At 39.5% G+C, this 24,134-nt stretch overlaps 3 protein-coding genes across 3 annotated transcripts; 2 read left to right on the forward strand and 1 right to left on the reverse strand.

The window, feature by feature from the left end:
* Positions 1–108: 108 nt before the first annotated feature.
* On the forward strand, positions 109–4,291 carry RB195_017445 (uncharacterized protein; the record flags this gene model as incomplete). Its single annotated transcript, XM_064184449.1, has 9 exons — positions 109–172; positions 273–346; positions 504–664; positions 1,144–1,261; positions 1,351–1,432; positions 1,500–1,674; positions 3,678–3,752; positions 3,910–4,035; positions 4,168–4,291. The coding sequence occupies 9 exons, from the start codon at positions 109–111 to the stop codon at positions 4,289–4,291; spliced, it is 999 nt and encodes a 332-aa protein (XP_064040330.1).
* Positions 4,292–17,275: 12,984 nt separating this feature from the next.
* On the forward strand, positions 17,276–21,867 carry RB195_017446 (uncharacterized protein; the record flags this gene model as incomplete). The annotated part of the gene is made up of 9 exons (XM_013444777.2): positions 17,276–17,370; positions 17,431–17,525; positions 18,461–18,570; positions 18,675–18,811; positions 18,947–19,076; positions 19,132–19,251; positions 19,327–19,427; positions 20,859–20,957; positions 21,738–21,867. The coding sequence occupies 9 exons, from the start codon at positions 17,276–17,278 to the stop codon at positions 21,865–21,867; spliced, it is 1,017 nt and encodes a 338-aa protein (XP_013300231.1).
* Positions 21,868–22,105: 238 nt separating this feature from the next.
* On the reverse strand, positions 22,106–23,302 carry RB195_017447 (uncharacterized protein; the record flags this gene model as incomplete). Its single annotated transcript, XM_064184450.1, has 5 exons — positions 22,106–22,126; positions 22,216–22,404; positions 22,481–22,580; positions 22,810–22,892; positions 23,213–23,302. The coding sequence occupies 5 exons, from the start codon at positions 23,300–23,302 to the stop codon at positions 22,106–22,108; spliced, it is 483 nt and encodes a 160-aa protein (XP_064040331.1).
* Between the last annotated feature and the right edge of the window lie 832 nt (positions 23,303–24,134).

Consider the following 24,134-nt stretch of genomic DNA (forward strand, 5'->3'; position numbering starts at 1 on the left):
ACTTATTTTTTTTTTTAGTTTATTAATCTTTCTGTAGAAGAATGTATGTGCAAGACGTATTTATCTCCTATGTTGCAGGTGACGAAATTGACTATTTAAAAGAACAAAATGGACGACATAGACGCGCTGGTTGGCCAGCTAACCGAAGCGCAGGTGGATCCTACGGCTTTGGGTATAGTATGGTTTTAGAATTACACTTGAATGTTCATGGACGCTGATTTTTGCAACTCTGTGGGCTCTATTGATATTTTGATGGTAACTTATTTATTTAGGTGAACATCCACGATTTAGTAAGTTCAAAAATGCAGGACGTGCTGCGGAACAACAAGCAAAAAGAAGAGAAGACGTAAGTTCGTCACACCAGTGAACGAGTATCCATTCGTACTAATAACTCTTCTCCGTGTTTTATTAATTATTACCCAGTATTTTTAGAAATGAATTTTATACACTGTTTTTTTTTCGGGAAAAGTGTAATGTGAGGTGTGAGGCATATCATATTTTAGGCGATGGAACGACAGCGAAATAGTCGCTTTGACCACTTCAACCACACAAGAAAGTTGGCTGAGAATGAAGATGATGACGAATCAGTGATTGAACCGGAAGGAGATCATCAGAACGACCAAGAGAAGGCTCAGGATTTACGAAAGAAACGTTTCAAGTCGAGGTGAGGGTAAGAATTTGTTTAAGTTGACAACGTAATAATTGTGCAATATGCTTTTTGTTGTGTCGCTCTTTCTTTAAGATATCACATTAATTCTGTGTTCGGTACCAGGTAAAGGATAAATTGTTACTGTTGTTAATGAATTCACTTGATTGAATTGAATCTATGAAGACTTGTGGGAAGCATACAAAGACTTGTGAGTGCCAACTGACGAGTTAATTCAGCACATTGACTCTAATGCTATCCGATACCAATTTTTCGGCCCACAGGGAAGAAAAAACTTGGCTCGCTCTACTGCGGTTTCGAAACTTCCATCGTTCATTCGCAGCTGAACCTTTTACCACTATGCTAAGACCTCCCTTCCAAAAACAGTACAAAATCTTTCAGATTGCTTTTATCCTTGTATTCCTGCCTTCATTTTTCCCCACAAACTTGCTCCCTCGCTATTTTTTCAATTGCAAATTAAGTAGCAATTTTTGAAGATACGCTGATGAACTGATGCTCAGCGAATGGTTAGTGGATATACCTGAACAGCTGTCATCAGAATGGATGATGGTACCGTCGCCGGTTGGGAAAAGGGTGCTAGTAGTAGCTGCAAAGGTGTGTCGTTAAAAAAGTATTGATTATGGGCGGAATTTCCAATCATTGGACATCTTAATGCTGCTTCTACTATTTGCAACTGATTTAAGGGCGCCACAACAGCGTACAATAAGGCTGGAAAAACGATAACACAGTTTCGATCTCGTTTACCGGGAGGTTACCAAAAGTCAAGTATGTTTTATTGAAAGGATGAATTGAGGCAAAGAGTCACTGAAAACGTGTTTTGTTCTATTTCCAGGCGTATACACCATCCTTGATTGTATTATGGATGCAAAAAAGACGTTTTATTGTCTTGATGTGTTAGCGTGGAATGGAATGGACATGAGTGCGAATCCTTTCGATTTCCGGCAATACATGCTCTCTTCAAAGTTGAAGGAGTCTCCGGAAATATCACTCTCTTCGAAACAATTCCCGTGAGCTCTTTTTTTGACTTATCTTGAGAAGATGCGAATTCCATCATTTTATTATCACGTACGCAGTTATGGACTGTGAGATTTCTTTTCTGGAACATTTGTTTTATAGTGACTATGTGGGGTCAATGATGTGATCCATGGTGCAGTCGCGCAAGCGGCAACCGAACCGGCGCGGTGGAGCGTAGCACTTATGATCAAGTGGAGACCCTTACTAGCGCCGTCCATCGCTGCGTTCGTGATGGTCTCACGTCGATTCCAACTGCTATTCCCTCCGTGCCGCTTTGAGCGCAGCCTCTTACGCTTCTACGCCGTGCTTCATGTCGTTTTGAACCTACTATAGATATTTATTTATTTTTTATTTATTCATTTGAAAACATCCATAGGTGTACCATAAAACAGAATCAAGTAACAGCAGAGCTTACCAGAATTTTGCCAAAGTTGTACACAGGAGGGTTGACCCTTCATAGGACATTGTGAATGGGTTGACAGGTCATCCTCCTGCTACAGTAGGTGAGAAATCCTTACGCGAGATCATTTTCCCAAACTCAGAACACTACATATAAAGGGTAACCAGGGATTGGGTGACCAACTTAACCCAGAACGGACGAGTTCATCAGGGGCCCTGGGCGAATGCGTGGCGGAACCTCAAGCGGAAGGGATCACTAACGTTGGTGTCCTTGAGCCGCTAACCTCCACTTCGATATAATAAGGACCGATTATAGGGACGAAGATGAAAGAGAGAAGGCAAAGCAGAATTCCAGTTACTTAGTGTCATGAAAGAATAGCAGAAAGAAAAAAGAAACTAGAATTTTCAGCTACAAATATCAACCAGTGCTTATTGTAATCGCTGTTAGAGAAGGAACTTGCTCGCAGGGTCTGAAGCAATGAACTATAATGAAATGATATTTTTTTTTGAATATTAAAAGCATCACCCCACAATATTAAAAGCATCACCCCATCACCCCTGAGGTGGTACGGATTTCAGGTGGAGTATTCTTATACGGGGTTGTAGGTTATGGGGAGGAGGGTGATTCCGTTTATTTCTTCCCAATTGCCGTTGAAAACGGCCCGGAAGTAACGGCTTCGAGCGTTCCGGCGCACTATTTTCTACGAGGAGTTCGATTGGAGCGCGCCAGCCCTGTGCGGCGCTGCCTCTTCCGGGCCGTTTTTTACGGCAATTAGGAAGAAATAGGCGGAACCACACCCATCTCCATAATCTACTATCCCGTATAAGAATATTCCACCTGAAATCCGTACTACATCTGATTCGTGGGATGATGCCTTTAACAAGATTTTGTGCTTGTGATGAACCCATATGTTTCGAGAAAAGATTCGTACATGTGTGTGAGAGAAAGATCATATTTTCAGCATCAGTGAATAGCGAAAGCCTTGTTTCGTGCTTTCATTCGTTGTCTATATGGAAAGTTTTGACGAGCAAAGTTTCCATAGACTTGTATTTTTCTTGGGCTCTTCGTTTTCGCTTCCTTGCTTAAACTTTCTGCAGTCTTCTCTCAGTTATTCGAAATTCATTTTCCAAATTCAATCCAACTGCTGTGATTGATTTTAGTGTTTATTTATTTATTTATTATATATTTGTATTATATTATTATTATATATTTATATTGTGGGGGTGAGTGTGGTGTAGCGGTTAGAGGTTCCGCTTTCTGCACGATCGATCGGAGGTTCGAATCCGCCCTAGTGCTCACCAAGCCTTTCATCCCTCCGGGGTCGATAAATTGGTACCAGACTTGTCTGGGAGAATGAAAACACTGACTTGATACATCGGCTAGCCACCGCAAGTCATTGTATGGGCCAGACACACGTTCGTAAACCTCAAACGATTCTGAATTGAAGTGAACGTGGGGGCACACCCCAAGCGGATAGATTAACGCCAGAAACTTTATCCTTTATCCTTTATATTTATATTATTATTTATTATTTATTATTTTTATTTATTATTTATTTATTGTGTTTGTGTCATTTCATTAATAATCGCATTTTAGATATCGCTTCTTGTCACTGCCATGTTGTAAATGCGAGAGGGCTTTAATGGAAGAAATGATGCGGAATGGATTTGAGTAAGTCACAAATTTGCGGTGTTTAAACGTAATGTTTTGATTTTACTGTAATTTCGTGTTAATACAATTATCAATAGAAAATACATTTTGACGAAATATGTAGTAGAACACAGTTATTAGTAACCATTGCAAAAAGTACTAGAGCTGTCATTTTCAGCTTTGAATTGGATGGACTCCTTTATTACCACTCCGGAGTGGTCTATGAAGCTGGCCAAAGTCCTTTAGTTGGCTGGCTAAAACCATGGATGTTACCGGAAATTCTCAATGTAACTGTGCCCGAAAAGTGGGTGGTTTTGGTTTTTAAAGAAATTTTTCGACTTTTTCTTCTATTTACCTTACTTTCTTCTACTTTCTTCTTCTTCTTTTCCCGAAGATTTGCGTTTAGTCCTCATAGCTGATATTTTACCGCTTCCAGGTTCTTGAACGAGAATGTGCTGCAGCAGTCTTCGCAGCAGTTTATCGATGCCTTCAATATCGAACATCGACATGTGTCAAAAATCGAAAAGAATATCGAAATGGAGGAAGTTACTAGCGCATAGATAAAAGTGGAAAAAAGATTGTATCTCACATAAAGGTACAACTTGATGTCAGTTGGAGGCGGAGCTTTTTGTTTGTATTCTTGCAGCGGGTTTTTAGTTTCTTTTTGTAAGGCCACGCCCCCGGTATTGCAAACCTTTGTAGCAGATTGTTACGTTGTATATTGTTCACGGTTTTATTTGCTATGTTTTACCTTACTAAGGGTCAATGAAGGATTCCAAAGGGTCTCAATATAAGCAGAAGTATTGAAAAGGCCGTGTCATTATGTGTGGAGATGTCGCCTGGCGATCTCCACACGATGAAGATGAGTGACGGGGGGATGCATCCAGTTCGCCGCGGCTACTATCAATCATGATCGTCAGATCCGGTTGTGATGATGGTTATGTTGGCGCGACTGATGACGTCGCCATTCAACACCCCGACGACGTTCAGGTACCGGTGCGACGGCGATACCTAAGCTCGTTCCTCTAATTCAGCATATCATGCTCTACGTGGGCCCTTTGAAGTCGGTATTTCGACCTTACAGTTATGTTTGATAAACTTGGTAGGTGCGTCTTAGAGGAAATCGAAAGAATTTTGGCATTGAATTTTCTCATGTACGTGGTTTATTGCGCACTAAAAACAGTATCTTTTCCTTTTTTTTCACTAAGCTTTACTCATTTCAAAACAGATACAATAATAAATTATCCTTTTTGGTCCAATATACGTCCGCATAATATCTTAATTATTTGAATGTACTGTATGTTAGGATGGTTTTCTTTGCCTTACTGGTTTGTCATTCCATTTTTCGTTTAGGAAATAAAAGATGAGGACTGGCGAGTGTTTTCTTTGCACCACGTGCCAAGTAATAGTTCCTTAGCTAGTCTCTTATTTCTGGCAAAGACAAAGCAATCGGCGTATCTGCATCTGGATTCTCGCCTTGCTCCGCCCCTCATCATTTTCTCCTCCAATCACAAGCACTGACTGATACTTGATCGGGAACTATTGATATGTTACTCTTGCGCTACTTTTGTTGCTATTTACTGCATCTTTGTATATATGACCGTACTCTTCCATACATTATACATTAAATTATTACGACATCACAATTTGTGTCGCATTTTAATTCACTGAACGGGTGTCGGTTAGAGGTCCGTTGTAGCTATACGGTCAATGGTTCGAAACCTCCCTAGTTCCGACCATGCCTTTCATCTCTCTGGTGTCGATAAATTGGTACCAGACTTGTCCTCAACGGTTACGAATTGTAGTAAAATCGTTGGTGCATCCCAAGTAGATTGACACGCCAGAGACTTTACTTTTTTCAAATTGAATTGATTGCGCTACTTTGAATCGATTAATGCTTAATATTTTTCCAATTTCAAGCAAATGATTGAGCCAAAATTCTTAAAACGTGCTCAGATTGAACATTCAGCCAACAATAAGAATGTTCGATTAAAAAAAGAAGAAGAAATATAGAGAGGTTGACTTGATTGAAGACGTCTTACGAGTTCTTCTACTCTGAAATTTATTCATTCCTGGGCGCATATTAAATGTTGTTCCGCTGTGAATTTCGTTTTTTGTTTAAATAAGAAATAAGGTTAGGAGAACAAAAAAAGAAAAATGAGGTATATTTTCAGCTTGGGCACTGTACCATTGATTATTATTCTTAGTGTTTTTTAAAAAATAGTGAATCTTACCTTAAAAATTTGTTTGAGTAAAATAATAAAAAAATTAATGAAGTGTTAGTACCTTCGGTATATTCGTTCAATTACCATTAAAATTAGTTTAGATACACTTGAGTAGCCTTTTTGAGCGGATTGTTCGAAAATCATTCGGTCAATCGATTGCCACCGGTTTTGTGACTTTCTTCTGCTGCGTTTTAATAAGCTCATCGTTCTCGTACACAATATTCCGGTTTTAGCATTTGGAAGATGCAATTTCGAGCGAAAATGGCGAAAGTAGGGCAATGAATGCCCGCCCATAGGCCTCTGAGTATTATTTTTTGGTCACATTAGATCAGGTCCTCTTGCCACCGTAATAAGATTGCACTACTAGGTTGCACTTCTAGTATTCGTGTAGTAGTTCTTTTCGTGGCACCCCGTTTCCTGTGTGACATCTTAAATACCCTGTACATTTGATGTTATTCTAAAGTACGAGAAATGAATGCAAAAAGAGAGCTTGGGGACTACTTTTCACCGAGTACTACAGGAAATGGAGCAGGTTTGTTCCTGAATGGAATTAATTGTAAGTTATAGCGTTTACAAGAATTTCTAGCCTGAAAGATTTTTGAAATAAGTTTCTAATTTTGAGCGGTGGGATTGCATTAAACTAAACTGGTTCGTTATCATTGAACGCCGAAAACTTCTCTCACGGATAAAGCAGGTCGGAGTCATAAATTGTTGTCAGCCATCGGTTTTACGCTATCTCCTAGCTATTATTAAATTTTGTTGCGTTTAAATGACATGCAATGTGTTTAATATGGAGGGTTAACCTCCTCATTTGTCCCTCGCTAACCTCTGTATTTTTCATTGGATTTGGCAAACGAGGTGTTGTTGTTAAATGTTGAAGGTCATCGTAACCGGAAACTTACTTGCATTTCCTGTTATTGCACTTAGCATCCTTCCGTAAAAGTACGTTAGGGGTATTCTACAATTAAATGTTATTTGTTTTTCTGATATTCTGAATTTGCTTTACTCTCTATAGTCTCTCTCCTCTCTCGCCCCTCACTCTAAACACAATCTATTAACGATATAAGTGAGGCTAGTAACCGTACATCAAACATTCCATAAGTGAATTTAGAGAATAACTCCATAAGCACCGGTTTACTACTCATCTCGTCCTTTTTTTTTACGATTTCCTCGACCGGTTTGGCGTGCGCCATAGTGGATTCGGCATCGCGCCATCGTCGCTGACGATTTCGTGGTGCCGCAGCTGCTCAGCCGTGACAGTCATGATTCCCTCGGAAACAGATTAAGCACTGGAAATGTGTGCTACGGTGCGGCTCAAACCACTTCGGGCCGATGGCCATGAGCGATTCCTGTCCTCGATCGCGTCATCGTTTTTATGACGCGACGCTATCGAACTGAGTTCAATGACATTGGCACAGCGTTTTACTGCACAACAATCGCGAAAGTATTGACGTTTCTATGATTTTAAGTGATGCCATGTGAAGTAATTTCTTTCTGTTTTGAACCTAAATACTATGCCTTTCTGAGTAGAATTTCATGTTGAGGAAGTTTCTTGTTTCCTTCTAAGCTTTCTTTCCTTTCCCTTTTCCTTTCAGTACCGGGAAATAATGTTGTTTTTCCTCAAAACTAACTTTTTTCTGACATTTTTGTCCTCATTCAACGGTAGAGTACAGTGCTTTTATTATCAACGATTATCAACGACCTTCTCTCATCTTGGCATCTTTTCGGTACCGCATCCGTAGAATAAAGAGAGGTTTAGTTTAAAAAAGAGTTTTAAATTCCAAATATGCAAACGGTATTGCTTCTTGGTCTTAAGATTTTTTGCTTTTGGAAAATTTATTTCTTCAAGATTTTTCTCCTCTAACAACACTTTGAAACTGATAGTTGAAAGTCCAAGAATTTGTTTTCCTGCTCACCTTTGCGTCCCAGCTACTACTCAACTACAGCGTTCAACACGTAATAGTTTACAGTTTTACTGCACCTCATTACGTATTGAACGCTGTGTTTTTACGTATTCTTACCAATATTCTTACCAACGAAAGAGATATTTTTATATTAGATTCCTCTTTTTTTAATAAGATTTTTCTTTTTTCATTCATGATATATAATTATGTGCAACCGCGCCAACAAGTGAACAATAACTCAACCAGGATGACCAATGTTATGTTTATGTGCGCAGGTTTTGAATTCGTTTGGTCATTATCCGATGTTTTTACTTTAAATTTGAGCCTATTGAACTAATGAAATCCTTGTAATTCGGCTAATCCTTGTATAATAACGTCGACGGTGTTTTTCCATTCCAGCTAACATATCCTTGAAGTATTAATTTATATGCTTTTTGTGATTGGAAATGTAGGCAAAATTTTCGGATTATTTTTTCTTGGATGAACCAGAGGATCATGTTGTATGTTTACATTGCATTAGCTTTTTCCACGTTTCTCCAGTTTTTCTTCTGCTATGCAGATGATGTTTTTTCTTTCAATTGTGATTCTCGTTGATTTTTGTTTCCCATCTCCTGCTAGGAAACCGTGTTGCCACACCTCTATTCTCTTCAATTCTCGCAGCTCCTTATCCAGCTTCCAGCTTACATAGGTCGGGTGTAGCGCAATCGGTAAGAGGTTCCGCTGTAACCGCACACGATCGATCGATGGTTCGAAACTGCCCTAGTGCCAACCGAGCCCTTCGTCCCTCCGAGGTCTGTACCAGACTTGTCTGGCAGGACACAAAACACTGACTTGGGTATCGGCTGCTTCCCAGAAATCATTGTAAGGCAGCACGCGCCTCCGTAAACCTCAAACAGTTCTCAAATAAGATTGAATGCGTAAACGCATCCCCATAGAGATCGACCAACAACGTGGACTTTATCCTATACACCTTATTATATACTCCTCTTTCTTTGTACTCATTGGATGCTTTGAGAAAAAAAAAAGATAAGATTCAGATATCCTTGTTAAACCGGAAGCAATAAGGAAAAGTAGTAAGGAAAAAGTAAACGAAGAAAAGCTTCTCTTTCCGTATGTCGTAAAATTTTACTTCCTATCAGAAGAATATTCTTCTTCTCTATTGTATTGCATACAGCTCTTACTTTCTGAATCTCCTATGTGTTTACGTTCTCACTCGTCTTACTTCCTCAGCAACGTCAGCAACATGTAAACAGTGGCGCCTTCTGTTTTTTTTTTGGAGGAGGGCGTGTAGGAGGAAGGTTGGCCCCTTAAATAAATTAATGAAATAGATAAGGTGGGATCAGTCTTGTCCGGCAGGATAAAAGCACTGACATGACACATCGGCCAACCACCGCAAGTCATTGTATAGGCCAGTTAAACATTCGGAAATCTCAAACGATTCTGAATTGAAGTGAACTCATCGGCGCATCAAAAGCGGATTGATTAACGCCAGACACTTTATCCCTTATCCTTGATGTGCCTCATCCTTTTCCCACTGAACCGCTGTCACTCCTTCCTTCCTGCTCTGGTATATTCTGCCACAAATGACTTTTCCTTTGACCACCTCTTCTACATTTATTGGCCAGATCCAGCACCCAATCCAGTATGTTTGACCTTGGGAGACGTCAACGATTTGCTTTTCTGGTCGTCCTATCCACTACAGTTTGGTGAATTTCCTGACACAAGCACGGTGCAATGACACCTCGTGTTGTGGGACCTCTCTGTTTGCTGGACTAAAATATTCAGTGTTAGCACCGGGGAATACATATATTTCATTTTCGTAGTGCATTCATTCACCATTTTCCTTGGCGAGTTCTCACTGGATTGTACATCGAACCCAGACCCATTTATCTGCCAAAATCCGCTTGGTTAAGTGATGTCGGGTACGAACATAGGTCTCCCCAAATTTAAAAAAGACCAGAGCAACCTCCTTTGCGTGTTTTGGAGCTGTTAGCGCAAAATTTTCTGTTCCAGCTCCCCAGAATGGTCGCATGTTGTACTTACGAAGACAGTAACGTCCAGAAAGTCTCATTGTACTTATTTTCGGCTCGTCCTTGCGGTGAATTTCGGATGAATGGTCATTCAGTGGTGCGCTATTACAGCTCTTCATCGTACGGACCATGTCGGACATTACCCGTTCATTCGTACTTTACTAACATGACCTTCTTTTGGTACATTTTTCTACCTAAGCATTACATGCGAGGAAATTATGTTCTTACAGCTCAACCTTGAAACTCTAGCCGCGTCAAAGGTGTTCGGTGCGATGCTCCACTTTACTGGGTAGCACTTGTCGACTACTTCTCGACGAGTTCACCGGCATTCACATGCGCTACGGCAATGTTTGTATGCAAAGTCTGCAAGTTTTTTGGACTTCTCTTTTGGTTTTTTTTTTCTCAATTTTCTTTTTTTTTTTGCGCAGTTTGTGGTTGACCAACGAAATCAATACTATCGACGTAGATTTGTTCTACTTCAATGATCTGAGGCAACGTAAATATCGCCATTATTTCCTGGCACTGATTCGCATCAAATTGTCTGTTTACGGTTAAAATGTGCTGGTGCTTCTTCCAAACAACTCGCATCCGTCATTTCCAACCAGCCGAAGTCTTGAAGTGCTCAAGTGCGAATTGTAGTCTAGTTTAAATTCGACTCCAAAGTTGTCCTTATCTCGAAATTCCCTTCGGACCTTTGTGCGTCATTCAGCAAACTCCAACTTTTGAAATCCCTCGTATCTAATTTATGGGGTGAAGTCTCTGCCAATTTTCAGTGCTTCTATTTGTTCGGGAAGAAAGGGCTGACTATTTTAAACAGCCACATCGATCACGTGGTTGAGTTAGAGTTGATGGCTCAGTGGGATTCACGGAATCCTAAACCGTTCGGTGATCTATAGAGGAACGCTACTTCCTGAAAAATCTTCAACAGGAATCGTACAAAGAAATCTTTAGAAAACAATTTTTAGTTCAAATTAGTTTTATGTTAGTATAGGTTAACCAAGTTTTTACGTAACATTTATTTCTGTTCCATATTTCCAGAAAAAATTCGAATAGATCATTTCAAAGATTTCTTTGTACGATTCCTGTTGAAGATTTTTCAGGAAGTAGCGTTCCTCTATAGATCACCGAACGGTTTAGGATTCCGTGAATCCCACTGAGCCATCAACTCTAACTCATCCGTGCTGTTTCTGGTATTCTATGGAGTTTCCTTTTGTTTTTGGACTTTTGAGGAGTATATTATTAGAGTTAAACAATCCACAACCATCGGATCGATCCCATTCTTTGCTATCGTTTGCAATAAAAGATTTTTTCTTTGACTGGGTCCCTTTACTAGTTGGATGGTATTTATGGTCGATCGAATTCCTGTCGTACCCTCGAAAAAACTGAATTTTTTTTTTATGGACATGTTTGTTTCCGCATATATCTTCTAGTTCTGCTGGACTTCTGAGTTAAGATTATTTAGAATTAACCATCATTGTTCATGAATCCTTGTCATCGTTTCTTTATGGAATTAATCTCTTTCTCACGATCTCTTCTACATATGTGGAAGAGGCTAAAGAGGAATAATCTTCAACGGCAAACGTTTTGTTGTGTTGTTCGTTGTTGTGCTTAAAATCTAAAGAAAACAGGAAAATTCTCATTATGCTAAGGATATTTCACTGCAAAATTCTCTCCTGACCTTTACAGTAAATAATCATTTGGTCTCGTCTCTGTTGAACTAATGGGCAAAGCTTCAATACAAAACTAACTTACGTAACTAATGTGGCAAAGCTCTAAATAAAAAATGTTAAATACATACATAGACTTTCCTCTACTAATCTTTTCATCACTCTGTTTCTTGACTCTAACTGATCTAAAAAGTAGGAAAGATCCCGAAATTTAGTTTTTCTTCTTGTTCGCAGAGAAAAAAAAAACATAGAAAATTCTCTCTTAACCTTCATAGCAAATAATCCTTTGGTCTATAGAAAGATGTCATCGTATGAAAAATTCACCGACTATTAGGTAATTTGTTCCATCCATTTAACTTTAAACATAGTGTAGCATCACTTTCTTACTTGCATAGTAGACTCCTTTTCCATTTGTTTATTTGTTTTTGAATCTAATTTCTTTTCCATCAATTACTATTCACCTTCTGGCTTGCTTTTGGAAGTTGATGAATATTTCGTTCTCTCGATGTGTTTCTTCTTCATTTTTTTCATAACGCAGAAAGAAGCATGAGTCATGCTATATAAAAACGGGGCTTAATTCTGCCATGTGTGTGTGGTGTGTGTGTGACGAAATTCCAGAAAACATGAGAATGCTTCACTGCATGTCTATTCCCCTACACGTTTGCCTCATCAGATTGGTAGCATCCCTTCTTCAGAAATTGGAAACGCCAATGCAAACGGCTTCTTAAATAGTAACGAACAGTTTGAATAGTAGCGAACAAAAAAAAAATAAATTAATAAATTAAATAATTCTTAAATAGTAGCGAACAGTTCTCGATCTGATGACGACAATGTCATGATGACATTCACGTTATTTCGTGTGGGTACTTTGTTCTGCTCTAATTGATGAAAGGAAAAAGGAGAAAAAACTCAAGTCTCGAATTATGTTTCTAAATTGTTACGATATCGAAATTGTATATGTAGGTATAAAATCGAGTTTGAATACTCTCTGAATGTAGTACTGTTCCCTTCAGGAAGAGAACCATGAAGTCATCACTTCAATTCATGACGATGCCATGAATACTAGTACTAAAAACTACTACTAAAAAGATACCAATTTAATTCTACGGAAAATGCCACGACATTTTTTTCTATCGATCAGTTAACGCGGATGAAGCGTGCACCACAAGAAGTTTGTTGTCCTGTGCTAGCCAGGCGTTCAGATTGGTAGAATTATAAACACAAACAGTTTTATGCTGCAAAAATGCTGCAGAGAAGTTCTCTGCATTTTTGCAGCATAAAACTCATTAAAACAATGCAAAATCTTATTTATTCATTCATCTATTTTTTATTTGTTTATTCATTAGAGAAGGTATTAGATTAGGTTACATTGTAGGTTACATTCCCAGCCAAGGTGATTTAGTTCAGACGTACCAAAAACTCAGGAAGTTAGGTATTAAAACCTGAGATGGTATCAAAGTGTGGGCAGGCAATAGGTATTATTGGCATCCATTTATATCAGGCGGCAAGATGTCCTCTTCAGAGAAGTCATAGACGTAGCACCTGCAGTTCCGCAAGCGGGAATACAGCCTCACCCCTCTCAGCTAGTGTGTAGAAATGGAAGCACTAGTGTTATAGGCTTGATAAAGAAGAAGAAGAGGGAAGTAGCAACAATGATGGAACAAAAACGTAAGCGTAAAGGTCTGAGAAAGGTATTTATAGCTGATATCTGATCCCTGCTAATAAAGTAGAAAGTGGATAGTTTGGTTGAAAAGCATGGGTAAAATTAAATGTAATCTAGCTGCTAGCGACATAATTAATGAAACAATGAAAGAAAGCAAACAGACGAAAAAGTAAAATAAAAAAAATCAAAGTCATCGAAATGTTGACATAAAGGGGAAATTTGGAAGAACGCTCCGCATGTCGTAAAGGTAGCGGGAAACGCGGTTGAACTGAGGATTGGTTTGCAAACATTATGTGTTTTTTGAGGAAGATGAGTTGTCCAGTGGGAAGGAGTGAAATTAGGAGACAGGGGAGAAATTAGGAGTTGAGCTCACGGAATTGTGAGGTTAAAAAGTTGAAGTAGATCAATATTTCTTGCCTGCATTTGATAACTTCGCTTTTTCGGCCATAAGTACATCAAAAGGAAGGAGGCGAAGCTATTTAGCAGTTCGAATGAAAAACAAATTAGAGAGATGAGGGTATTTTCTGTTAAAGTCTGTGCTACGTAACCCAAATACTATTTTGGAACTAGTTAATCTAAAATCCCAGAATTTAGTGGATACCAGCTTAGTCTCATTCAGAAGTATTCAGAAGGAAAACACTAAATCTGAGACAATTGTTCTTCAAAACTAAGATTTCAATGATAATATTTTAATCGAGTGTTGTAACTGGGTATGTTTTGGTGTACATATCCAAATCTAACGAAAGCTATTCTTGTGAAGGTTTCTTTGGAGTTTCTAAGTCTTAGCAATGTATTTTTTGGTATAGTGACTCTAGATTTGTAAGAATTACTCCAAATGCAATAAAAGAAGACTTATGTAACAACGTAAGAATTTTTGGATCACTGCTGCAAATATTGCGTACGATTGTGAATTGCACTATTGAATCTTTCCTTGTGATGTTGTCAATGTGATTCGAAAACTTCATCGAGGAACTAAACAATACTCCCAGACCTTTACTGATATTGAACTGTTTCAACAACGATCCGTTGCATAATTTAGTGTGTCCCTGTTGTCAAAATACGTAACGCAACGTTTTTTGGGGTCAATTGAGACGGTATTTGGAAACGCAGAGGATAGTACTACCCGCGGCAGATTGCAAAGAGGAGCGCGCATTGCATCTCGGTTATTTGGATTGTAGATGAAAAAGTACAAATACCGTCCGCATACATTTGTAGTGTAATGTTAAGTGTATCTCCAAGAAAAGTTGGTAGGTCAGTCATGCACTATTAGGTAGATATCATCTGTTTCATGCTAATATTTTATTTCAATATCCTCGGATTCCAATAGTTCCTGATTTCATTAGCAGTAACGGGTGCGAAGCTTTACCAAAAGCCTCCGATAAATCAATATAAATCCCCTCGAAAGTTGATGGTATCAATAAAGTTGGTAGTTGTTGAAGCCTTCGGCAAGAAACCATGTCGTCCCCTGGGAAGAACATTAGTTTTTAGTAGCCGAGATGAGAGCTTATCGTTCAAACTTTTTTTTCGTGAGTTTAGCCGGAGAAAACGTGATGCTAATTGGACGAAAACCCGATATCAGACCTGAGTTGGAAGCATAGGGAATAGCTAAAGCTTCCTTGCAGAGTCCGGGAACTTCGTCAAGTAGCATGGAAATATTGAAGATGAGCCAGATGCTGATTTGAAATTTTTGCGCACTTTTTGTGGACTATTTGTGGGGCACCAACGTAGAGTAAAGTTGAGGATGATTTCAAACGTTTAAGTATAATAGGAATATCATTTGGATTAGAATGGATTTTTTCGTAAGGAAAATGGGAATCACGAAGATCTAATTCTTTTTTTTTGCATTGAAATCAGAGTTCCCTTCATCGGATGGACACTTATAAAATACTCACTAATGGCTTTGGCTTCATCGAAATCATAAAGAAGTTTGTCACCAGATTGGTGAATGACAAAAGAACAGTTTGTAGTTGAATTTGTTGTTAACAGAGGAAAATGAGAAACTGGAGAAAAAATCTAAGCAGTCCAGAGGATTTTAATGGGACAAATTTTGAGAAATGCTGATACATAACAATATGAAATAATACAACCAAGACAATTACTAAGGCCGACGTAGTCGATGTTGTGAAAATCAGGTCATCCCAAAACATCAATCCGAACGCAAAAAAAAACAACATTTCTTTGCAAAAAATGAACTATCATATGGTGACGATTTACTTCTCACAGAAATGTGCAAAATATTGAGTTTACCGGAAAGTTCTGTCCGTTTTTGAAATGAAACAAAATACAAATTTTTCTTACTATCAATAAACTTTATTGAATAATATAATTGCAATTTTTATTAATGACCTGTTGCTAGCGTAAGGCAACTTGTATTCCCCATTTTTAAAAATGTTTCATTCTTTGGTGCCAAAATTTGAAACAGCGCTGGCATTTGACATCTTCTTTATTTTCTAATTTTTCGCCATTCAAAAAATACAAAAACAAGGGATACTCGGGGGTGTAAAGTCCGGGGAATATGGTGGATGGGACAGAATTTCTCAGCCTAGTTCTCCAATTTTTTTGACGAGCCTCCAAAACAGCATGTGGCCTCGGATTATCATATTGCAGTATGATGTCCTTTCTGATGAACATTAGCGGCTTTTTCTCTTGGACTGCTGTCTTTAAATTACCCAGTTGCTAAAAATACTTCCCCGAATTGGGCCCCGAATCGGTTTTAAAAACTTATAATGTATTAGTCCTTGAATGTCCCACCATATACACAACGTTCTCTTATTCAGAGTCGAATCTGGTTTGAAGGTGGAAAGCTATCAGAAAGCTATCCTATCAGAAACTTTAACTTCACCAAACATTTTTAAAAAATTTCTACATGCTTCTGTAGCATTTCTCCCTTGTTAAAATTCGTATAGAATACAGTGGCGTAAATGAACTTCATCAGTAACTTCATCAGATTACGTTTTTTTAAATTTGCTACGTCGATATGTACACATTGAAGGCATCACGAATCTGGGGTGGTGTGGGTTTCAGGTGGATTATGCCTATGCGGGGCCGTAGATTATGGGGGGGGGGTGATTCCGTCCATTTCTTCCTAATTGCCGTAAGAAACGAAAGATGCGGCGCGTGCACAAGGCTGGCGCGCTCCAATCGAACTTGTTGCAGAGAATAGCGCCCCGTAACGCCCGAAGCCGTATCTTCTGGGCCGTTTTTCACGGCAATTAAGAAGAAATGGACGGAATCACCTTCCTCCTCATAATCTACGACCTCGTATAAGCATAACCCACCTGAAACCCCCACCACCTGAAATTCGTGAGGTGATGCCTTTAAGCGATAAAAGTAGACAGACGAACATGCGTCAAATAAATATGTGCTTACGCGTCGAAACTGTAGTAACAGAAGTGGATAGAACTTTCTTGTTGAACCCAATATGAACAGATCGCAGCGAAAACATCGGCGATGTTACACTTACACTATTTGAGTGTATAGATTCCAAAATATACGGTACAGTAACACGACGCTCCTGTCCTTGGAATATTGCTTCCTTTGGGACACGATAGCTGTCGGAGCATTGGATTCGTTTAAATCAGTTTAAGATACTGGATTATTGTTAGATCCTAGGAATCAGACTAGTCGATAAATGTCATTGGATAATTCTTAGTCATACGATGTTATTCAGAGACGCAGGCCAAAAACATTTGAAAAATTTTAAATTCTAAAACCAAAAAAAAAACCACTGGAATACCTTCAAACTATGTATTTGGAAGTCATGATATCGAAGAAGTACTAAAATCTTCTACAGTGTTTAGAATTCCTCGGGGATCCTAATCCTAAGTTTTCTTGTACAACCCCGGTGCTAAAACACATTTAGAAATGTTTGCTATTTTTTTCTTATTTTCGAAAATTTTCTTACTGCTTCTGAACCTTTTTCCGTTTTCGTACTTTTTTTTTCTCATCTGAATGCGTCGTGAGACTGATTCCAATACGAATTTGAACGAATTCCGTTAGATATTATTCTCTCGTTATTATTTGTGATCGCCAAAAATCCATGATTTCAATTTTAGATGCCGCGGTTGTTAGGCCTATTAGCTTTAATCACTTCTGTACATTGCCAATTGGACTGTGATATTTTAGATCCAGCTTGTAGAGCCTTATATAGGTAAGTTCCATGAGACGAAATAGTAAACAAAGAAAACAGAAAATAGACGGAGTATTTCAGAAATGGAGGAAGGCATGATTTGCGACGGAGAGTGAAAAGTCACTGCAATTATCAGGATATTTGGTTGATACCAGGTCGAGCAGATGCGTCCTGCAGTGAGTTCAATCGAATTGAGGTCGTCTTTTAGAAAGAAAGAATCGGAGCGTAAAAATATGGCAAGAAATAGAGTCTCATCAATCACACAATCTAATGATTCAACCTTCAACAATTTTGAAGTGCCCCGAAGCTTAGTGCGGCTGCGCAAGCGGTTACGATCCAGCTGGGACCATCGAGTGTAGCGCCTAACGACACTGCACCAGACAACTCGGTACAAAAAAAAAACCACTTTGCTACTCAAGTTGCTGCCGGTTAATTGGGGTAACGTAAGGACTGTAAGAACTGCGACTACTCGGTCGATAGCACCAAGCCAATCGACCTGCTATTCCTAACACTCCATGGATTGGTGCCAAACTTGATTAAAAGACAAAAACATCGAGTTGATACCCCGCCCCCGAAGCCATTGTGTGGGCCACATGTGCGTTCCTAAAATTCACAAGCGATTCTGAATTGAAGCCGGATTCGTTGGCGCATTCCAAACAGTTTGATCAACACCTAGAAACCTTGTCTTTTAAAGGCATCACCCACGAATCTTGGGTGGTACGGGTTTCAGTCGGGTAATATCTACCTATACGGGGTCGAAGATTGTGGGGAAGAGGATGATCCCGTTCATCCTCCCCCGTATCAGCGTAAACAGACGACCCCGGAACGCTGTTTCTTACGACGTCCTCTATTGCGGCGCGCCACTTTGCGTCCTCCCGCTTGCGATTCTAAAACCCATTCGGACATATCACAAGCCGGGGAGGGGTGGCCTAAGGTTGCTTATTGCAATAGAGAACGTCGTAAGAAGCAGGTTCCGGGGTCGTCCGTTTACACTGATACAGGGGAAGACATCTTCTTCCCCACAATCTTCGAGCCCGTAGGTATTACCCGAAACCCATCCTAGATTCGTGGGTGAGTAGTTAGTTAGTTAAGTAGTTATTTCATATTTCAGCACGACCTGGTGCCAAAAGAGTACTAGAAATCAATCCTGGCCAGGTTAGAATCAAACCAGACGTGGTGCGGCTGCCTGGCTGTTTTACACTTGAAATCAAGAACTTACGAGTAAGTAAGCTGATGAATATATGTTTTTGAAAGGAAGCATGTTTTTTTTATCGACGTAAACTATCTTTGATTTCCCACCACAAACTTCATGCTAAATTTCATAGGTGAAAGACGACCCTGACATTATTGGCAACTCGTTCTTTGCCAAAGCAGAGTATCAGTGGTGGAATGTGAAGGATTTCTCAAATTTGAAATGTCAGAATGCTTCAAATAATGGTTGTGGTGGTTATGGGAATAACTGGTGAGGTTTAGCTCTTTTCTTTTTGTGGAGATTTTTCGTGTACTATAGTAATCCTTTTTTCTTGACTAACTGTCAACGTTGTCACCAAATAGTACAACAGTATTCACATTTTATTCGATTACGTTGTTTTTGCAGTTACTACTGTGACGTATGTCAGTCATTGTCCGAAATCGATAACGGCGATGCCGAAATGTCTGATTCCATAGCGAATCAACTGCGAGGGATCAGTTGTCCGCAACGGCCAGGCTTCTATACTTTTAGAAAAGTGCGCGTATAAGTTGCACTTCAACACTGAACTACGTTAAAGTTCCGGAATTTAGGAGTTTTGCTTTAATGACTGGAGCGCTTTCGATACCGATGGCGACTGTGAGATGGATTTCTTACAAGGCGATAAAGGTGACTACAAAGGTGCCCTGTCAAGTTTGCAACAAGTTGGCTACGTAAGTGACTGTTGAACTTTTATTTATTCTGCTTTCAACTATTTCGACTTATTTGAACTATTTTACTTGTTTGAGGGCTCGGTTATTGCAAAGATTCGTCTGGCATTCAATGCAACTGGGAATATTGAACGGAAACGGCTACTGAAAGAAGCTCAAATTGAGGAAAGCGTGGCCAGGTAGTCGAACCAATGCTCTTTTTGGAGTGCTTTGCATATTCAATGCATAACTCTTGTTACAACTGCTCATTTAATCGTACTCTTCATTCTTTTTTGTTGTTGGTCTTAGTATCAATTCTTTTCTAATTAATTATTTTGATTTAAGACTATTCTGAATTTGTGAGTGACTCTCTCGTTTTAACTCGTCTAACTCGACCTAGTGGGTGGGTGTAGCGCAGTCGGTAGGTTCCACTGTCTACACAACCGATCGGAGGTTCGAATCCACCCTAGTGCTCAGCAAGCCTTTCATCCCTCCCGGATCGATAAATTGGCACCAGGCTAGTCTGGGAGGATAAAAACACTGTCTTGACATCGACTATCGGCTAGCCCCAGCAAGTTATTGTATAGGCCAATTACACGTTCTTAAACATCAAACGATTCAAACGATTTTGAAGTGAAGTAAACGTGGTGGGCCCCAAAGAATAATTAAAAAAAACCCCTTAACCCTCCACCCCCCCCAAAAAAAAAAAAAAAAAAAAAAAAAAAAAAAAATCGAGTACGAGGGAAAAGATTCATCTTAATTTGATCTGGAATTGGAAAGGAGCAAAACAGAAGGGATTAATTCCGAGTCTGATTGCTGTCGGTCTTTTTACCAGTGCTGAGGCACTTAGAAACTACTCTTTTCTGCACTAAGTTATGCAATTACTGTGAACCTTACCTTATTTGTTTCTAAAATGCATCCTTTCCCAAAATTTAAGCTTCCAGTACACTTTAAGGATCGCGAACGTTTGTGAAGTATACTGGGAGCGAGCCGGAGATTATTTCCTATACTGGAATTAGCTTGGAGACTTCTGTGAAAATTGAACGTGGACGACTTCAGGCTGCCAGCGAATACCCTGAATTTTAACATCGGACATTCCTTGAATTTCTAATTTTTGATTCTCTTCTCTATGAGTTTTTAAAGCTGATTCATGTGCGACACCGAATGAAGGTGTATATAGTCGGGTCAATACGACATGAATCACGAGTGTAGTTGTGGTGCATTTGCGTACGCGCTCAAAACGGCGCTGTGAAGGCAACGGTTGGAACTGAGTTGGGACCGTCACAAATTGCAGCGATAGGTGGTGCCAGCAGGGGTTTCCCCATGCTCCTAGCCGCTACGCTCCCCCAAAGCGCCTCAAGAGAAGCCGCGTACGCAATTGCGTACGTGCTTCATGTCGTTCTGACCCTACTATATGTACGTTGGGGTTGTTGTGATGAAGAATAACTAACAATAACGAGTGTAGGATGTTGATGACATCAAATTCAAGTTAGAAGTTCACACAATCGTCTGAAATTTTCAGTTTAACAAAAAAAAAAACAAGAGATCTAACCGTTCTTATAACACTTATAACATAAGTGCCAGATTTTTCGCTGGTTTTTACACTTCGTAACTGTCCTTTTTTTATTCAGGGAACTTGAAGAACGTCGACGTACTTGGGATGTCAACAACGGTCAATTTGACAAGTTTAGTCAGTGGTACATCGAATACCGAAAGAACATCTGGCATAAGTGAGTTGATTCTGTTCTGTGCTTCACAAATTGATAAATGCAATAACAAATCATACGTATGGGAATAGAACAAATGAAAACAAGAACTAGGGTTCAGGCGCATTTGATTTCATTTGTGATTGCTTTCGTGGACTTGTTTCCCACTTTCTATACCATTACGACTTTATTACAAGAGTTTGTACCCATATTTTGGTCAGACCATAACAATATGTTTGATTGAGGGAATTAAGAGTACAGAAGTTAGGAGTGTGAGTTTCTCTAGGGAAAGCATGCGTTCTTGTAAACACATCACGAGCAAAGATGAACGGAAGTGGTGCAGTGAAAGGAGGACGGTAAAGTCGCGTTGTTAACCGCTGTGTATGAAACGTCAAAGAAAGAGACCATCATACTAATGAGAATGCGGAACCCTGGTATCAGCGGTAGTTTTACTCATGAATCGTCGTAAATTCTAAAAACGTGCCATAATATGCGCGTTTTTGCTCTCAAAATCTCTAGCGAATCGATCGATCTAATGCGATCTAATCTCATGCGAGGATGCCCAGTTATTCCACTTTTTGTTTCAGAAGTTTCCTGAAAAATCTCTGGTCATTTTGAGACATCACATTTAGCCATTTCTATAGAATTACATAATCAAGAATCTCAGGTGCCGTTTCACCATAGATCTTAATAGCATGCAGTTACATCACAGTTTCTTCAATAATCTTTGGTTTATTGAATAAATCTCTATCATTATGATTTAGAGACATGTAAATCACAGTAATAATAAACGAATGATTTCAGAGATGACTATCTACCATGGCTGCTGTACGAGAACGAGATCTCTTGCCTTAAACTAACGTTTGACGTCTGCGAGAAACCACCGCGCCGAATCAACTTCGGTGGACGTATTAGATATACATGCGAAAACTAGGTTAAGCCGAGTTCAACGTCTAACAGACGTCTTTTAGGCCACAGCATAAGCAGAATTCTTCGTTGAACCCGACTTAAATTAGCAAGAAAGGCGTAACCAATGAAAAATACAGTAGGAAAATCAGTTGTTGTTAGAGAAAATAAGAAACACGGATGAGCATAGCCAAGTTCGCATTTTCTAACCAATAATCAGGAAATGTAGCTGGCATTATATACACATGCATTCTTCCTTCCTGATCTCATAAAGTCGTAGGATTTGCCTGAATTGTTTCTTTTTCTTTTCGCTGATTCGTATTGATCGATAAATCTTCTCTATGATTTTCTTGATTTTTTTTTCCTTTCGACTTACTTTATTGAACCTGTTAGCTTCTTCTGCAGCTTGACGTCGTAATCGAATAGCTTCTGCCGCTTTCTTTTTCGCAGCTACGCGCTCTGCGAGCAGTCGTTCTTGAGCAAGTTTACCACGTTCTAACGCTTTTCTTGCGTCCTCTTTCGTGAAAATATGCCGATGACGCCGGGGAGTACGAGTGGAAGAAGCCTATGAGAAAATCATGAAAGGTCATGTTTCCAACAAACAGCATTAACTATACTCGTCAAGAGTGCGAGGAACCTACTTTAGACGCAGATGATGAAGGTAACGGAATTCGTGGAGTATCTCCCGTCTCAGACGCTATTTCGGACATCTTTTCTGATATCGATCTTCGCAACTCTTTTCTGAAATCTTCTACTTGGTAATCGTGAAAATCTGCTAGATGGTTGAGTACTAGCGTAGCCAAGTTACTCTTGCTAGTCGTTACCCTAATCGGTACATAAGGAAATTGAACGCCTATATTGGATACAAAAATCTCCACCTACCTAGTCACCTCTCAACAAACTGCAGCGCAAGAGCACCTAAAGCCTTCTACATTGCAGTGATTACAAAAGAAACTGGATGATAACTAACCGTAATTTGTCCACATTGCTTTTCTTCTCATTGCGCAGCTGTTCCCGAATAAGTTGAGCATTTTCAGAGGCTTGCTGACGAACCTGTAACTATGACACAGCAAATATACGAATATTACTAAAGCAAGAATCGCCGACTATAAAAATAGCATTGGGTTCGAGAGGACTTTAAGGTTCTCTTCTTATAAAATTAAAATAAGAGCTTAGGAAAAATTTATTTGGGGAAGGGGCACTCAGTGGCGCCCTTATTTCCCAACGCTCTAGGTTACTTTTTCTCTTAGTAACTTTAGTTTACATGTCATTGATCCTCTAAGACTAATGTTTAAGCCTTGGGGCTCCAATTGATTTGATTATCTACTTCGAAAAATAAGGGCCCCACTGAGTGCCCCTACAGATTTTACGACCTGAAGCATACGAGCGATCCTTCTTCGCTGTCGTTCTTCACGAATCAGCCGTTCACGTTCTCGTGGAGTTATGTGTACATTTATGACCATTTCTCCAGCCTCAGAAATGCTAAAATCTCAGATATTACTGCATAATCTACCTAAATTAAATAGTATCACATCGCGAAGAAAACAAAAACAAGAAGTCTCACCGTGCTCTTTATACGGAATGATGGAAAGTTATAATCAGAAAAATGTGGATAACATTAGGGCTAATCATATTTACAAACCACAAGAATTTCTTCTACCAATTGAACTCTATTAGATCCTTATATGTAAGTGTTCTTATATGTCAGTGAGCACCGCCGTCTTAAACACTCATTAGAATCACAAAATGAACATGTACAGGAAAATGTGGAAAGAAACCTAACCGCAAAGAAGAACAGAATAACTGTAACTACGTTTTGAAAAGTAACTGATTCTCAGTGTGATTGGGTTCTGCGGAATATTCACATCTGAACACAAAAGCAACGAACATTCGTGAATCTGGAGAACGAAATTTTCTAACTTCGCGCTGTTGTATTGACGGCTAGGTTTCGCGCTGGAGCACAACATTATTTGCACAGAGATCGTAGGGTTCATCTCAAAAATTGAGCAGATATTGTTGGCATTCTATGAACATTGCGATAAATTTTCTTCAGGAATAGATTCTGACTTTATTGTGAGACATCTCCTAGCTGAGGAACGGCCTTCCACCGATTATTCCCTTTGCTTGGGTCAAAGCGAACAGGTCATGAGACCGGCACGTTGCGCAAACGGCCGGCATCGAAGCGTCGCGGTGACGCCAGCTGCGATCGAGATGGCGTTCACGTTAGCTCCACTGAACTCTGCGATTCGGATGCGGTTGCAACACGCACAGTTGCCCATGCAGTTACAATATAGT

This window comes from Necator americanus, chromosome II (genome assembly GCF_031761385.1).
Source record: "Necator americanus strain Aroian chromosome II, whole genome shotgun sequence".
Lineage (NCBI taxonomy): Eukaryota > Metazoa > Nematoda > Chromadorea > Rhabditida > Ancylostomatidae > Necator > Necator americanus.